The 19,043-nt window shown below is 40.3% G+C and overlaps 1 protein-coding gene across 4 annotated transcripts in view; it reads left to right on the top strand.

The window, feature by feature from the left end:
• The window catches only part of PRKG1 (protein kinase cGMP-dependent 1), a 1,185,335-nt gene that overhangs the window by 1,130,194 nt on the left and 36,098 nt on the right, over positions 1-19,043 (top strand). For all 4 annotated transcript variants that reach the window (XM_045802398.2, XM_045802397.2, XM_045802400.2 and 1 more), the window contains one exon: positions 8,351-8,447. In XM_045802398.2, the coding sequence (XP_045658354.1) occupies positions 8,351-8,447 (97 nt within the window). The remainder of the gene's footprint in view (positions 1-8,350; positions 8,448-19,043) is intronic.

Below are 19,043 nucleotides of genomic sequence, written 5' to 3'. Positions count from 1 at the left end.
ACACTAGTAGTTCTTTAAAACTCACATGTTGTTTCCAGGGTCGGGTTCTTGAGCCCCACCACAGAGAAATGAGGCACAGGCCAGGTTTTATTGGGGTCACAGATCAAGTTGAAGGGAGGCACAGTGCCGACAGAGGAGAGTTAACCTGGCCTCGCCAAACAGAGAGGAGACTCTGCTTATGCAGAGAAAGTTCCCGCTGGGGATACCACTCAGGTGCCCACTCAGGTGTCCAGTATGCTAATGAGGGAAAGAAAAAAAACCCCGCCTCATCCTGATTGGCTGGAAGAGCCTTGCCCTGATTGGTCAATGCAGGCCGATTACTCCCGCAGTTCACTGGTGCTCTTTGGAGCTTGGTCCTGCAATATATGGGGCCTAGGTGGGGCCAAATCCTGGCCCGTCATTTGTCGGCTCTAAGAGAAGCGGTTTAGCAATACCCGCCCAGAGAAAGCGCCCCGATTCCAAAACTTTTTTCACTTGGGGCTTGTCTCCGTGGTCCCTACCTGTCTCAATTTGATCATTAGCCTTGTAAGTAACATCTGCATAGACTTCCCTGTACATCTTACCGTAAAATATTGCTGTCTGGCACCAAATCCCAAGATTTTATCAACTCTGTTGATAACCATAATTCTGATATGAATGCGGGTGGAGAAGGAGCAGCATTTTTAGTTCTCTTCTGGACATCAACACTCATCTTTCCTGACTGCAGCCTTGGCTGTGGAAGAGGGCTCTCCTGCTTGCCTCCTTCTCTGGAGTTGAGAGCAGGGCTCCCTTACATGAAGGCCTCTGGTAGTATTTCCTGAAATAGGAGCTCCAGGAGACAGGGATTAGAGGAAGGGCTGGGGAAGAGGACCCCAAAGGACGACAAGGGGAAGCTGTGGGTACTAGGGCTCTCTGCAAAATGTGTATCTCAGGACACTTAGCATCCCAGAACCACCAAGCTGCAAGTGAGCTTTGTAGACCTGTCTAGTGCAAACCCTTCATTTTACAGAAAAGAGAGTGTCTTGCTCAGGTCTGTGCTGGGCCAGTCCCTGGTCACTTCCTTTATTATATCCCTAGAGGCTTGGGAGGGTGGTGTTTGTCTTCTCATGTTCTTCTTGCCACACACTGCATTTTACTGTCTTTTCATCCTTTGGCGCACTGTGATCATGACCACATATCCCCTGTCCCGTAAGTTCCTACAGAATCCTTCAGGGATAAAGGGGAAACAGACGATGGGAGTACACAGCAAAGGTTCTGAGTCCAGAAATAAAAGCTGACCCCTAGTGTTTATTTGAGCCCTAATACTCCTCTTGTTCCCAGTTCAGTGTTCTGATTCCTATAAGATTACAGTTGAAACTAATTTTAAGGTGAAGATTAAACTTCTCAAGGCCAAGGAGGTGAGGTGCAGGGCAAATAAAATAGGTGGAAATGACGATCCCTTCTGCCTTTACTCTTCCAGTAAGTCAGGCCTCAGGAAAGTACCCCTCACCCTCATCTTCTTGGCTCCTGCCACATTGGAGAAATACCCATTGTAGCAAAATTCTCGTTCAATTTCCCTGAGGACTCTGTTTGCCATAGCCTACATCTCTAAAGAAAAGGTGGGTAAAGACAACCCAAGTTTTCCCCTGAAATATAAAAATCTCTTTTCTACCCAAAGACTTTTCTTTGTAGGTCATGTTCAACATATGGGTTATAATATCGAAAGAAATAAGGGAACGTTTAATCTTAACTTTAAAATTAGTCTCAATTGTAATAAATTGTACCATATTACTTCAATATACTTTAAATTTTACGTTTGCTTTTGTTTTTCAAATATCAGAATATTATAAAAACTGCAAAGATAGAATCAGGTAGTAAAAAGATCACACATCAAAACACCTGGCCTGTGTCCCTGAGTCTTGGGGACCTTGGCTAAGTCACTCGCCAACTCCGGACTTCATTTTTTATCTTTAAAAAATGCAGTGGTTGGGTTAGGTGAGCTCCCAATGGTGTCAGTCCAGATTTTGAACCATGTTAGTATCTCCAGACTTCGAGATCAAAGCATCTCTAAGGTTGTGTGATTCTCTCCTATCTTGCTTAAAAGTAAATTAAGTTTTTTGGAGCAAGTGTAACGATGCTGTGATTTGAAACTTGAACAAATGTTCTAGCCCTACTTCTGCTATTTCATTACTGAAACCAACCACTTATCAATGACTGGTCCACCCCACTGCAAAAGAGAAGTAAAAGTATTCATTATCCCATCTTCACAGAGAATCAGGGAGAATAAATTAAATGAGAGAAATTTAAAGTCCTTGGAAGAAAGGTGCTTTCTAAATGCATAATATTTGAATTACTATCATTCTTATTATGCAGCAGATATGAGAAATGCAATTTTCCTGTGTATTCCTGTTGGCAGTATCTCCTCAAGGGAATGTATTTGAAAAAGAAGTAGAACTATTTCATGACTAGAGTACTCAAAAAAAAAAAAAAGTCTGTGTTCCTGAAAACCACAATTTTTGAAATAGAGAGAGCAAAGTAATGTTATCTCAGATTCCCTGAAGATGAGATTACACTTTCTGGAGAAAATTGACATAACGGAATACTTCATATTCAATAAATTACTTCTAAACTTTTTATTTCTACAAGTTTTTACCACTACTGCTGAAAGAAGAGTGACTATATGAACAACTATCCCTATGTGTCTTATGACCAAATAAATGAGAAATCATCCCTTTTTGTTTAGAATTTTAGGAATAGCATGTCCTTTTTTTTTTTTTTTAAGATTTATTTGAGAGAGAGGGAAAGAGAGAGAGAGAGAACACAAGCAGGGTTGGGGCAGAGGGAGAAGCACACTCCCCACGAAGTAGGGAGCCAGACATGGGGCTTGATCCCAGGAAAACTTCCTGTTCAAACCTTAAGCTATAAAATGGTTCACTCTGTTTTCCAATGAAGTCAAAAGATTCCACTTTTAGTAGTTATCAGTGAAACTTTTAACAAAGAACTAAATTAATAAGAGACGACCAATAGCTTGGTTATAGAGTTAAGAAACACTACTAATTTTTATTTTGGTGGCTGAGTTCATCTAACTCCAGACATTTGAGAATCAGGGGAATAAGGACGTGTACCTACTAACTGTTTTTACATACGTGGAGTTGAAGGAGCTCTGCAGTTTAAGCCCAAACCACATTTATATTAAACGTGCAAATGTTATTGGTCTGGTTTCCGATTCCACTTTCTCTCATAAAGTTAGTTTTCTGGCTGAATTTCTACAGACCTACAAATTACTGAATGAACCAAGCTTTATGAATCAGAACTATTACTGCATGAAGTTCTGCATACCAAATTAAGTGTTTATTCACTGGGCAGGCAGCATTCTATCTTGCTTATATCAGACCAGGTATGCATATTTGAGCTGTAAGTCTCACTTTCTGAAAGTTCTTATCCCCTTTTTAACTATTTCTGTATATATTTATAGATTTCAGTGCTCTTTGATCACATAAAATTAAAAAAAAAGATTTCTAGGCATTTATCTGGACATTTAAGTAAGATTCTGACAAATTATAAAATTCATCCCATTTAGTGTGAATTTGTTGATACTCCTAGAAAGGCCTAAATGTTGAGGAAATCAGAACTTGGAAGTACCAAGTCATTGGCAGAGCTAGGACCACAAGTCATTAACTTTTGTCTGTATGCTTTTGTATTTTTAAGTCCAGAGTAGACATTGTCTGATTGAATCTCATCTTATTGAAGTTAGGGAATAAGAAACTTAGTCGTAGACGAAGAGTCCATGTGTTTACTGAAGCATTTCATTTTTATAGATTGCCTCAAAACTGATAAAGCTAAACTCAGTAAGAAACAAAAATATACCCAATAGCACAGGAGCTCAGACAAAGCCGTGGTAACTAATTTCCAGGTAGATTAGGAGATGCTGAGACTTTGTGTGATTTTTCTTGGAGACTCTTAGAGTAGGCTTCTGAACCAATGTGGATTATAGAGGCGCAGGGCTAAAGCAGATTAGGGCCACAGTAGCCTTTGGTTCTTTTTTTTTTTAATAATATTTTTTATTATGTTATGTTAGTCACCATACAGTACATCCTTAGTTTTTGATGTAGTGTTCCATGATTCATTATTTGAGTGTAACACCCAGCGCTCCATGCAATATGTGCCCTCCTTAATACCCATTGACTCCTAATTACTGGCTTTTGTAACCCATCTAGAAATATTGTGATGTTCCTTTGAATCCTTGGCACTTACTTTAAAAATGCACATGATACAATCTGCATTGTAAAATAATGCTGAGCTATGACTGCTGTTCTAACATCAAGATAAAGATAACATTTTAAATTCCACACATTTTTTTGTTCTGGGTAGAATCATCATATGTGGTTTCCAACAGACAGCATGAGACATTTACTTCTTAATAATAGTGGTCACTCATAAGGTATAGAGCCCAGCTCTGTTGTTGTGAGATGATGACACCATTGATTCATGGACATATGGCAACAGTGGGAAAACAATTGTGAATAATGAAGGACGCCTGATTCTTACTCCAAGGCTTTGTGGAAGCTGGTAATGTTGGAAGAGATGGGAAAACAAAAATGGTGATCGTCTATTTCCTAAAAACAGTGAATATAATACTGTGAAGATATGCAGTTGTATATAGAGAGGCTGAGATTGTTGCAGGACATTGTTTCCAGGCTTCTGCATATATGCCTTGCTCTTCTCATCTTTATACCTGCAGCTTTACATTGTCATCGCTTTTGGAACTTCCTTGTTGAATAGGTAGAAATAAAAAAGAGGGAACATTTAGACCACTTTTCCTTTTCCTCAGTTCTTTAAAAAAAAAAAAAGTTTAGTATTTCACCATTTAAAGAGTACCCTATACAGATTAGCAGTTGTCTGTAGATTCTAATCATCCAGGGCCCCAGCTGAATGGTACAGTCAGGACTGTTGGAGAAATGATAAATTATCTCTGTCTCCTTCACCTAACACAATTAATTTCTTATTGTATAGTCATTTTTGTGTTGTTGACCTATTTTAGGGTCATATGCAAAAAAGGCTTGTTGATATTTGCACTTTTCTGAGAAGAGGATTCATAGCTTTCACCCCATACTGAAATAATAATAATTATTTTCTAAATTTAAAATTAAGTTATTTTAAATTTAGAAAATAATTATTAATAATACTAAAATAATAATAACAATATTCTTTTCAGAAATCAGTATCTCAAACTAAGTTGAGGACCATTAGAAAATATACTTTCTACGCCTTTCTAGATTTTAAGCAACTGAACATCAAGAACTTTGTTTCTTACTGATATGAATCTCCCCTAGCCCATGGCCATTGTCCCTTTCATAAATGCTATTTCATGGCTGAATTTTAGAATTGAATGAAGCTGGGCCTAATTCCTTGACCCCGTTAGGGTACCCCATTAGAAACTTGGGTTCCACACTGACCTCCTTCAGGCAAAAGAAATTTATTTAATAGAACAACATCCATTTACTTAACCAATTTATTTAGTCTCCTTTCCCACTCAGACTTTTACCAACTCTAAAATAAGTAGAACATAAATGATGGATTCAAATTATCTTCAAATCATCCCTGAGTAAAAAGGAAGAATGAAAATGTGTCTCCAAGTTATGAACAAGTATAGATACCTGAAGAGGCTAAATCATCCACAGTTTAACTTTTTTACAGATGTTCTTTCCAGGGTGATTTTCACATTAAAAAAAGAAGTTATTAACTCAAAAGGGAAAAGTGTACAGGGTCTCTGTGATATAACTTTTGTCCATAAAGACTAATCTAAATGAGAAATAAATGCATGCAAAATATTAAGCAACTAACGTGTCCTGGGTGGGAAAAAAAAAGATAAAGCCTGCTATGCTAGCATTCCTACATTGTTTGCCTTCTCTGAGAATCAGGCCCCAGCACAAACAGAATAGCATGGAACATCAAGAGCACGTTATATGAAGGCCCCTCAGAATGGATCTCACCAACTGCTAGATTAAAATCACCCCACTAGGTAGTATTTTTAAAAGTCACCAAGCCATATTAGCAAAGTAATTATCGAGATTAACAAAGTATGATTACAGTGTTGCCAACCTCTTCATTAAAACATGAAATATTTTCTTTAATGGTAATTGTGTTTTCAGTGGATGGAACAGGCTACGTTTAGGTGGATTTTAATGGCTTCAGAGAAAATGCCTGCTATTTAACATGAGATTTAATACGTTCATCCCATTAATGAAAGTACCATCAGTAGTTAATCAGAGAGTAAGTATAAACAAAGTCAGGAGGATTTTGCTGTAGAAATGCAAACACAAACAGCTACCTTATGATTTTTGCATTCTGTATCTTTTTTTTTTTCCTTTTAGCAATGTTCCTTTTGGTTTGTTTGTTTGTTTTAAGCTCAGTTAGCCATTGCTGGTCATTTCAACGGGTCTAGGATCAGAGGACAGGAGCCCAGACCAAGTGTGTAAGAGCCCCCAGCACTCTTGGCATGAATGCATCACCCCCGGCCTCCCTGGGCTGATTTCCCAGGACCATTTGAATCCTCCCCAAAATGCTCCCATAGATTCTGGAATTCCCGAGGCCTTCAGAGAGTCTGGAGTCATAGTGCTCAATGCTTGCTGTTCATCCAAATCACTGAGGGAGCTTTAAAAAATACAGATACTTGGGTACTGCTTCCAAAGATTTCTGCTTTAAATATATAAAATGGTATCAAAATAGTCTGAAAGAGTTTACCCTCTTTGTGTCGGAGATTTCTAAATCCAGCAAGTGCATAGGATATTATTCAAAAACAGTCTCATTAAGCATTTGATTATCTAGCCTGCCAGGAAATGCTTGACCGCATACAAACCATGACAGGGTCTAATCCCAACAGATGTCCTTGTAAAGCACCTGTTGAAGTGAATTCTGCCACTGGCCCTTTAAATGGGATGGAGTTTTAATTTTCCAAAAGTAGTGGACCAGCTGGAATGCTAGAAATGCACATTTGCTGCTTCTGTTCCATTCTAGTAAACCATCCCCAGAATCGCTATGCTGATCTTTTGATTGTGCAGTTCATGAGAGAGGTCTGCAAATGCCATCAGGATCGGCCCGCAGCCTCATTTATGGAGGTTTGTTAGAGGGAGTTGATGTCACATAACCAGCCACTAATGAAAACTTAGTGTTCGTACCCTCTCATGAGTCTGTCAAGAATTGTTAAAAACTGGAACTGTGGTGGTAACTTGGAGAGTGTTAAAACCTCACCTAGAAAACTTTTTCACGTTTCTTCCAAGTGGAGAGTCTAAATTTGTGTCTGATTATAAAGGAATAGCTAAAATGTTACACGGCTTAACGCCAAGCGTGCCTATGGGTGACTCCATCCAGAAACGGACATAAACCAGCGGTGCGAGGATCTCCCTCTGGAGCACATTCATCATATCTATCTATAGCATAGACCGCATCAGGTACAGCCTGGCTGAAGGTCACGGGTTACACAGAGCTATGCAAATACTTTATTTTGGAGACAGCTGAATTACTCCCTGACCTGACATGAGTGAGAGGGTGGGTCATCTTCACTGTGACGCCTTCCTGCCCTTTCTAAAAATAGTAGGGCCTTTAATAAGAAGATATTTTAAGCCTCTCGTATTCACTTGTCTCATCAGGAGAAGCTTATTTTCACCACCCGCATGTGTCAGATGTGCGTGGGGCATAGCTAGACTTCGGAGCGCGGTCCTTGCCCCTCCGCACCGCTCATATAAGACACTGGCAAACAAAAAGGCACTGGGATTACCAGCTGAGAGGCAGTGGGTACACATAAACGAAGGGGAGATACTTTTTAGCAATGTGAATATGCTTCCGAAATCCTCCATTTCAGACATTGGCACATCAGTCCTCAGCTTTTCGGATCTGTTTTCCTAAAACCTGGCTGTGATGTCGCTCCAGAGACCTCAGGGATCTTTCCGCTTTTAATAAATACTGGTAGGACCCAGTGCCAGCCTGTGGATAAGGGACACTCATGAGAAACTGCCATCCCAAATCTGAACGGCAAAACCAAAAATCCCAAAACAAAACCAAAAAAGAACCACCCCACCAATCCGCGCTCGCAAGAAGATGCGCAGGAAAGCGCTGCGATGTAACTGATTTGGTGACTGGACGCACCAGTCACGTGACTGGCAGGCACCAGGTGCTTTGCCTTATTCTCCTTTGAAAACAAGTGCAAATCTTGGTTATTCTGCACAACGGGGACCAAACAGTTATGCTTGGGAGGAGACACAGACTCTAGAAGCAAGATGGAATTTGAGCAGGTAAACCCCGAGCCACAGTCCTGTCATTCCGGGTCGGTCGTGCGTGGTTCTCGTGTTTGCACCTCTAAGAAATTTCCGTTTTTTCGCATCAAAAAATCCAGATATGAAGCCGAAGCTGCTTTCTTCGCCAACCTGAAGCTGTCTGACTTTAACATCATCGACACCCTCGGAGTCGGAGGCTTCGGACGAGTGGAGCTGGTAGGTGATTCTTCTTTACGTGCTCTGGGGAGCCCCTCTTCCTCTCGCATTTTTCCCTCTAGATTAAGATTGCTCTCTACTCTCTCATCATTACTTATTACTGTTCTTGAATCGGTACCAAATGCTTTCATGTCAGCACATCCGAGTGTGAAACAGGTACAGTGAGCTATATATTATGTAGCCCGTAAACTGACAATAAAAAAAAATTACTTTTTTAGGAAAACCTCCTCATAGTAAATGAAAGGTAAACACACTAACTTAATGAGGAACCATAAAGCGCCTTTTATCCAGCTGACATTCTGTGACCTCTACTTCCTTAGTTCTGAGCAGTGCTCACCAACTTAGTCATGCACCCTAAATATAGAGAGGGAAATGGGATATATATATGTTATATGTAGACATATATAATATAATACATACATATGTAATGCGTACATATATTTCATTTCCTATATATACATATATAAATTTACATTTTAATTACTGTAATTGTTGATCAGGGACATGAATAAGTTAGAGAATATGGCTCAAAGCTAGGGAAGTAAATAAAGGAGTAAAATCTATATTTAATTCAAGATGTTTAATACTGCTTTAAAACTTTAAGAAAACGTAAATAATGTTGTAGTATTAATTCTGTGATTCCATAGTAAGCACCTAGTTATAGTGACCATATATATATATATACATATATATATACACATATATATAAAACCATATTAGATAATATGGTATGAATATTTCACTCACATTTGTGTACACAAACACATACAGGTAAGTGTTAGGATGATGGGGACATTCTGGTGCAAGTTTATTCATTCAACATATTGCATGAATGTGGTACAAACCAAATGAAAGCATAGCGTGGTGTGCCTTTGAAATATAAATTTAAGAACTGGTCTATTACAACATAGACCAGGAAAAAAAAATGTATTCTGGTACCTGAGTTGCTGCATTCAGAGACGGTGTGGCTATAACTGCTCTTTGAGAAGGCAGATTAATTTCCACCTCTGTGCCGAACACGGAGGAGCCCCTGACACCAGATACCAGTACAGTATGTTAGGAACTCCCCGGACAGTGCAGTAAACAGTTACTGTTGCCATCAGGGACAAGAGAAATCCCCTTCCCTAAAAGCAGACTGACCCAGTGCTGTGTTTGATATTTGACCATTTGTGCTACAGTTGTGATTCCTGGCTTTTGACAAGCGAGAAAAATGCCATTTACTTAAACATTAGACAGGAAAATAACTAGACAAGAAAATTTCAAGCCGTACTGTGTTTCGTTGAATTGGCACCATGCTTCCGGTAACACTGCTTGGAGAGGCTATAGCCAGGCTATTTCTGGCTTGACTTCTGACGTCATAGTGAGGATTTTCAGCTGTAAGAATACGAATCTGGGGCTTAGGAAAACGTGTTTTTCTGAATTCTGCCAGTCAACAGTCTTAGGTTTTGTTTTCAAGAACTTTCATTTTGTGACGAAACGAAACTGTTCATAGAGCTAGTGAAGATTTATTACCGGTGTTATCTCTGTCCTGGGGTGTCGGGGCATATAAACAGGTCGGGGGGCAGCCGTCCTTGCCAGGAAGAGCGTAGTGTCTGCTGTGCTTATTTACATACTTGAATGTGTCTCCACCCCTTTCCGAAGGAAGCACTATATGGACAGAACACCCTAGAGGTTAATTTCATGACTTGTAGTTTCTTAAACATAATTTTTTAAAGACTTTGGACAATAAAATTTTTGTTTTGGTTAACCAAAAAAAATTTACAAATTTGTGGATTCCTAAAGGTCTGAGGATCTCAGTTGGGGATCTTTAGGTTACCAGTAAGGTATTTTATGAAATAGAGGAGTTTACTCGGGATGTTTGAAATACTGAAAATTGCTCATAGACACTGAAACGACTTCAAGCTGAACAATTAAATGCCAAGCTGGCAGTGGAAAACTTCTAGACACTTCCCTCAGAAATGTCTGAGGAGGCACAAACCACTGACCAGAAAATGAGGGAAGGCTCAATGTGGGTATATATAAGGTGCCCATATAAAATGTGGTTTAAAAAGACAAAATACCTCTGTGTGTGTATGTGTGTGTACACACACATGCATAATCTCCCTCCCAGGAGAGAGTCAAGGGTAGTTCAGCCTCATTTTCTTCTCACGGATATTATATTTTACTCTTCCACGTGGATATTTATAGACTAATGAAAACCATAACCTCAGGAATTAACTTTAATTGGAGTCCAGTTTGCAAAAACGTTAGGTATGCTCATGAGTGATAAATCCATAATGGGCCCCTAGGCACAACCAGTACCTTAGCAAAGAGGCACATGGTTTTAACCTCTGAAGTGACATCTTCATGTCGTGAGATTTTACACTTCCCCAGAAACACCTCGCGAAAATCAGGATATCCAGATTGTCTTCACTGTTCAGTGCGGACTGGCCATTTAGGTGAGCGCTCTTGCCCTACGATTCATCGTCCCCAGTTCTTACCACTTACTCACTGCCTGAGAATATTACTTCTTGGGTATGAAAAATATTTTCCTCTGTGATTGTTCGTTTGTCCCAGGTATTCAGTGATGCCAGAATTGGAAATCTGGCTTCAGCGCTTGGACTGTGATCTGTCCTCATCGCATATAGTGAATCGTCACGAACTTGGCATGGGGGGCGGTAGAATGCACCTTCAGAGCAGTACCCACACCCTTCAGAGTGGGAGGGGGACCAAGCCGAGCCTGGTTCTGTTGGGATTATAGAACTTCTCTTCACTTTGAAAATGACACATGCAAGATCATATTATCAATATTATAGAGTGATATATTTAAAATTACTACCTTCACATGAACGAATTTCACATATGCATGTGCACAGTACTGTACCAAGTATATAAAACAGATACCTTGAACTTACCAATCCTTGGTTCAGCAATGATGTTGAGCAGGTAAATAACATGATAAAAACCACATGGCACTTGAATTTTATCATGGCATTAAAATTTTTTCACCAAGTATAGATTATAAGATTATAAACTCTTCAAATGGGTATGAAGAATTAAATTTGAATTGTTGAACCCCATTTCCTGGGAGGACTAAAATAGGAGCTTTATCCATTATTTGGTATACAGATTGGGTTTGTGTTTTTTTGCACCGTGATATGCAAAGGCTTCTTAGCATGTCTTAATTTTTTACTATTTATCTCAATTTGGATGAATTTAGATGCCAGAGGATTTTTCAGGCGGGACAATTACTAAATAGTTCACTGCCAACTTTTTGAGAGGAGAACATAATTTTGGCGCATAACAAGAAACTTGAATAATTGTTCAATGATGAGACCAGAAGCTTGAAGAACTGGTCGTATATGAATGGGAATTTGGCTCTGAAGCTATTAATTCTATTTCATAAATACTTTTAGCAGAACTGATTTTAATGAGTTGAATATCAGACATGTCCTATTCACAACTATTACCTCTGGGAAGTCATCCGTACTGCTTTTTTTCTGTTATCTGGCAGAAATCATATTTTCTGACCATTTTTTTTTATTTTGAAGAATGAGCTTTTTAATTTGTTCAGTGCTTCCTGTTTATCTTCCAGAAGACCACATTTCGTTTATAATAGCACTTTCAGCAAAAGAACTCAGGTTTTTTTTATAGATGATTTACTCATTAAAGCAGTAAGCACCGCTCTAAAACACGACGGTAATCCTCTTAATTTACAAGGTATGACTGCAAAATAAGGAGATTGATTTTACAATCACAAATGAAAATTAGTCCCATTGCTCTGTGGTCACATTCCTGATTTACTCTTGCTCTCGTCAGAGAGGTGCTCTGCTTTCCAGAAGAGATTTGCACAAATCAGCCTTTGTAATCCGGCAATGCTGATGTGGTTGCTTTACATATTAAATATATAAAAGTTTTATTCAGCAATCCAGTGCCCCCTACACCAGAGTACCGTACTTGGATTAAATGTAGGGACCAAGATATGGAAGCCATAATCTGTCTTCTTGGATTATATCCTCTCTGTATCATTTGTTACATATTTATGTAGCAAGCTGTCTGCTGGGACACACACAGTCCAAAGTGAAACAGGCCACTGCCTCTAGGGACTCAGTTTACTGGGCAGGACAGTCATGTAAAGTAATACTCCAATAACCAAAGTACGAGCAGCATGTCCGGGGTCATGCAGAAGGTGGCACCTAAGACAGACAGGGAGTTAGGGCAGCTACCGAAATAACCTGAAGCATGACAGTACACTCCTGTACAGTGCAACTACCACGGGCTAGTTTATTGACAAACTGATATTAATCGTGTTTTTAAATTAGTGGCGCCACTTTCTTACTAAAATAATCAAGCCTTGCGTTTGGACCCTGCTCCGTGACCTTCACGTTGCTCCACATCCAGTATTTCATTTTACCTTTCTAGTTAGTCTGGGAGTGGGACATAAAGCGTGATCTGCTTTTGCTGGAAGGAAGTTGGGATTCATGCATATCAGAAGCCTAAGACCACGCAATCAGTAAAAGGCCTGTTGTTATTACCCACAAGTACTGATTTGTGGTGTTTTTTAAGATTTTATTTATCTATTTGTCAGAGAGAGAGAACAAGCCGGTGGGGGGTCGGGGGGTGCAGAGGGAGAAGCAGATTCCCCGCTGAGCAGGGAGCCCCGTGCGGGACTCAATCCCAGCACCCTGAGATCATGACCTGAGCTGAAGGCAGACGCTTAACTTAGCCACCCAGGCGTCCCTACTGATTTGTTTTTAACTAGAAGCTTTTTCTATTATTCTGCTTCTAAAAATATTTAGATTCTCATCACACCAACAACAGCCACCACGAGGACATCGAACAAATATCGTCACATTGACAACCTTAGTTAAAAAAAAAATTATTCTAGAATTCAAGAACCTGTAATAGACCTAAATCTAGAATCGATGCTGCGATGATCCATTATTCACATCTGCTTCTGTCAAACCTCCAGAGGCTCTCCCTTCTCTGAATCTCTTGCTCTTCTTATTTCCATGGTAAAAAGTCTGTGGAGGAAAACTCAGATTTCCTGGATTCAGATTTTCCCCACTGGGCATGCTCGGTCATTTCCTCAGAGGTCACTTACTTCTGAGCCTCAGTTTCCCATTCTGGGGCAGGAGGATAACAGGAGGATATGCGCCTCACCAGATTACAAAGATTAAATGAGTGAAAGCCCCTATATAGTGCCTCACACCATAGGTCCCTAAGTGGTGCGATGCTATTATTATTAAAATATGTTCATGATAACTGTCACTCCCAGCTCTACCCACAGAAAAGGAAGGGGATGGAATAATTTTACTCTATTTTCCTCCCTTGCTCTGCCGAGTCCCCACAGTACAGACATTTCTCCCCTGTAAGAAAGAGCCTGAGGTCTTCATGATGACCTCAGTGACAGCTTCTATTAACTCCCCGCGAAGCACTAAAGCTCCTTCCCTCCGGATCTGACGTGAGTGGAAGCCATTTCAGATCTTCCCCACGCGGAGCCTTCTACACCTGAAGTCACCTGCTCTGATTTATCCATTTCTCCTCCCAATGGTCAAGCCCCCACTCTTCACCTCTCAATAGCAAACAGGTTTCAGTGCCGTCTGTTCAATCCTATCAGGTTCCTCCACAGCCCACTTAAACTATGGAACCCCGATGGGGCATAGCAAGGGTCTGGCTCTCGCCAAATGGACCAGACAGGTCCCCTCTCCTTTCTTCTGCACCCCAGCCCCCACGAGAGGACAGCGCAGGAGGGGGCAGGGTGGCAGCAAGTGCCAAGCACCTGCCGCCCCAGGTCACAGGGCCAGACGGGGTCGGGAGCACTGTCGTGGCATTTTTGCCAGCTGCTTGGCACTGGGCGTCACACGCAGGCAGGCCTGGAGGGCTGCATCCACCCACGGAAAGCAAAAGGAGACCGAGGGGTGGTTAAGGAAGCAATTAGGTGATAAATCCATTGCTCGGTCAGCAGAGTTTTGTTTCATCGTTCTGAAAGGCGAACAGCTTAACTGCAAAGGGAAACCCCACGTAAGATGGAAACATTTCGAGAGCTTCTTCCCTGGCAGGCCACGCGGCAGTGAAATGGAATAGCTGGGGGACGGCGGGCAGCACTGCCACGTGTGGCCCCAGTGACTGCCTGCACAGGATGCCTGGGGAAACCCTCTGCCCTGAGTCCTCGTGTCCTCTGTCACCCAGGTGAGTGAGGTCTCTGCGCTCTGTGGAAACTCAAAGCTCGCCTCGGTCTAACACAGCCTTTTCTCTCGCCGTTCCTCTAGTGGGCTTGTTATCAAAGGTCATCCTCATTTTAGGTGCATCCTTCAAAAGAATCTAAGTTGATGCCAATTATTGATGGTGATAAATAGTATTGATTTCAAAGGGAGTTATTCCAGTAGCTAATGGATTCTAGCTGAGCCTAACAGGTGCAGTCACAATCTAAGATAGTTTCTCAGTACGCATCACCAGGAGTCAGGTCTCTCTCTACTTTGACGTTATTCTAAGAAAGACATGCATTTATTCATCTTGTTACTGTAGAATATATTTTATATAGTAGTTGGAACACAGTCTGCAGAGACTACAAAGAATTACTTGCTGACACATCTTTGGAAGTATCAGTTTTATATACTAGCTATCTACAGAAATGAATCTCATTAAAAATATTTCAAATCCGTGTCCTAGAGTCCAGTAAAATGTTCATTTCTCCTCCAAAACCATGTGTTGTTCTAGAAAGAGCAGTGAAAATCTGGAAGGCACTAGACCTGTCTTTTCAAGGGTTAAAATGTGGATGATAAAAGAGTATATCCTAAGGTTAACGTTTCGGTCACTCTTATGTTTTCTGTGACAATTTATGGGCACATAACATTCAGCAAAAATGTATCTTTTATAAAATCCCTCCATATTTTTTGTGGGATCAGAAATAGCAGAGGTGATTCCTGCCCTTAAGGAATTTCTGCCTTCTTATAAATAAGAAAGTAAGACTAACACATCTGAGGAAGAGCAAATGAGATCCTTTAAGTGGACTGTATTAGCTTCTAGATTATGCAGAAAGGTTCTTTCTATTTCAGAAAGAGGGAGACCATTTGGAGCTGATTGGTTCAAAGAGTCGCCGAGAAGACACAGGACTCCAGCCAGGGCTTAGGGAATAGATTGGGATTTAAGTGAACAGCTGGGAAAGGCCATTCCAGGCAAAGGTTACAACACAGAGGGCTCCATGTCTTCACAGGCCACTGAAGCAAGCAGCAGGCCTGCCCAGGTGTCGTGTGGAGGAGCGGTGAGAAAGGCCCTTAGGCAGCCATCGGCCTGGGGCCACTGTGATCTGTTCTTAGAGAGGTCAGACGTGAAGGCATGAGGTCAGGTGATGAAAACATAGAACACAGACTCAGCTCTCAGCTTCACCTGTGAAATCAAAGAATACACTAGAAGGTGACTGGACAGGCTATTTTTAGGTGGGGCTGCTCCCAAAAATAAACATAATTTCTCTTCTGAGCAAGGTGGTCTGCTTTGTGCCAGGAGGTAGCCCGTGTCCCTGACAATTTCATGTAAACACTTGCAAAGAGAGATCTCATTCATGAGAAGGGAAAACAGGCCCCTTGTATATGTCAGGCGTGCTGAAAATAGCCATGTCCTTAAAATGAAATGGTTTCTCTTGTTTTGTGGGGGAAAAATATGCAAGAGCCGTTCCGTATGTTTCAGTGTAGCTCATCAACTATATACGTTTAATTTATTGCTGATTCATACTCTGCCCACCCGTGTTAATATCCCCCATTGCCCTTGACACATAACAGCATGTTAGCTTGAACAATGAGCTCTGAGATCGGGTTCTGGGGGCCGGAAGGCTCAGTTCTGAGGCCCTGATGCCAGCCAGCTGCCTTGCAAGTTCACGGTAAGAGCAGAGAGACCATCAGCACCCAAAAGGAATCCCGTAAGTTCAACCCAAGGGAGCCACTGAGTGGTCATGGCTCCAGTCTCTGATTCCACACCCACATGGACAGAGTGGCTTAAATGTTTCATGTGACTGTTTTCCATAGATGAAGTCAGCACGGGCAAAGAATATGAAATACATGTGGAATGGGCTTAACTACATTTGAAGTACATTTATATTTGTACAAAAACTTGTAAAAAATGGAAAGTACAAAAACAGGGAGGAAGGAATTACCCTATTTTATTTAATATCAGGGTGAAGTTTGAATCTCACCTATATCAAGACATTAAAACCTGATTATGAGCCATTTGATTAAAATCCCCCCAGTATGTAACAGAAGCATCAAGTTATTTATGCCTGATGTCTCAAAAGTATGATGAGAATACAAACACTTTCACGAGTGAAACTGAGCACCGCTCAGAGAGCTGAATTTTGCAGTATGGTATTCTGTTTCATTTCCACTGACTTTAAGCCTTCACAGAGTCAATAAAGGAAAGAAATTGAAGTGTCAACCTAGGAGTCTCAACTCCTATCTATGTGAAATTTCAGGTTATAAATGTGCTTAAAGTATTAGAATAAGTAGAATTAGGTGAAATATTTTAGTGATCAATTTAGAAATGTATAAGCAAGTTGGAAAACTGCTACATGTAGTATTTCTTTATACAGATGAATGAGATTGTGCATAGAAATCAAATTATCACTGGGCCCAAGGAAAGTAAATTTTTTTGCCCATCCCCCCACCCACCTCCCCTCTGACAACCACTGGTTCATCCTATTTGTTTTGTTGTCGTTTGCTGGTTCTGTTTTTTAAGATTCCAAATATGAGTGAATTATATGGTATTTGTCTTTCTCTGTAAGACTTATTTTGCTTGGCATAATGTCCTTTAGGTCCATCCATGTTGTCATAAATGGCGAGATCTCATCTATTTTTATTACCAATAATCCGGTGTGTGTGTGTGTGTGTGTGTGTGTGTGTGTGTGTGTACGTACCCATATACACACACCACATCTTCTTTATCCATTCATCTATTGATGAACACTTGGGCTGCTTTCGGATCTTGGCTATTAATAGTGCTGCAGCAAACACAGGGGTGCATATATCTTTTGGGGTTAGCGTTTTTATTTACTTTGGGTTAATACCCAGTAGTAGAACTCCTGGATCCCATGGTATTTCTCATATTATGAGGAACCACTATACTGTTTTCCACAGTGGCTGCACCAGTTTGCAAGAGGGTTCCTTTTTCTCCACATCCTCACCAACACTTGCTGTTTCTTGCGTTGTTGATTTTAGCCATTCTGACAGGTGTGAGATGATATCACACTGTGGTTTTGTATTTGTATTTTGATTAGTGATTTCGAGCATCTTGTCATGTGCCTACTGGTCATTGTTTGTCTTCTTTTGAAACTTGTTTGAGTCCTCTGCCCTTTTTTTTAATTGGATTGTTTGGTCTTTGATGTTGAGCTGTATAGGTTCTTTATGTATTTGGGATACTGACCTTTTATCAGATACCTCATTTGCAAATATCTTCTCCCATTCCATAGGTTGTCTTTTGTTTTGTTGATGGTCTCCTCTGCCGTGCAGAAGCTGTTCATTTCGGTGCAGTCCCAATCGTTTATTTTTGCATTCGTTTCTCTTGCCTCGGGAGACATATCTAGAAAAATATTGCTAAGGATGATGTCAAAGAGATTACTGCCTGTGTTTTCTTTTAGGAGTTTTATGGTTTCAGGTCCCACATTTAGGTCTTTAATCTATTTTGAGTTTATTTCTGTGTATGGTATAAGAAAGTGGGCCAGTTTCATTCTTTTGCATGTGGCTGTCCAGTTTTCCCAGCACCATTTACTGAAGGAGATGGTCTTTTCCCCACTGTATATTCTTGCCTCCTTCATGATACATTAATTTACCATATAATAGGATTGGTGTACTTCTGGGCTCTCTATTCTGTTCCATTGATCTATGTGTCTGTTTTTGTGCCGGTGATGAAAGAAAATAATTTAAACTTAATCATATCAATTTTATTAATCACTACGAAGTGAAATAAGGTTTATTTTATGCAGCTACTATACAGAAGAGAAATGATATGTCTAAATTGCACATTTCGGTATAGGTAGCCTTTTGATTCAATATAGGTAGCCTTTTGAGTCCAAATGAATCTGTGCTAATTCCTTAATAACAGAAATCACAAGAATTCTTTGATTTCCAAGTGATTTCTATAAAATAGTCCAACCATTTGTTCATGTTGTAATTAAAAATAGAAAAGTATGATGTTCTTTTCCTGATCTTCCTCCAAACTGAAAGTTAAATGTCTTTTTTGAAAACTATCTCCTCTATGAAAACAGTCTTACTTGGCTTTTGATCAATTTGAATTTAATAATAGAGACATTTCCTGCTACAGAACTGAATTTCGAGTCTGAAGGCAAGTTACAAAGCAAATGAAGTTGACATATTTGGTGAGGGGTTGAGGTGAACATGGGAAGGAGAACAAAGAGAGAAAGAAAAGAGACCAGACCCTCTCTTTGATTATCGCTTGTGCAAATGGGAGAGGAAAACGCAGAGATAAAATAAGCTATTTTTTTCTATGCTCCTTTGTTGTGAATGGTATACACGACCATTTATGTATCTGTAAACCACTTAGTGGTCATCGATGAAATAAGTTTTACATGTCAAATCCTCCCCATAAAATTGTATCATGGTGCCATGCCTC

This window comes from Ursus americanus, chromosome 6 (genome assembly GCF_024610735.1).
Source record: "Ursus americanus isolate L20-20 chromosome 6, mUrsAme1.1.p, whole genome shotgun sequence".
In the NCBI taxonomy this organism is placed as follows: Eukaryota; Metazoa; Chordata; class Mammalia; order Carnivora; family Ursidae; genus Ursus; species Ursus americanus.
The sequence above is the reverse complement of the archived record's forward strand: the minus strand, read 5'-3'. Positions and strand labels throughout refer to the sequence as shown.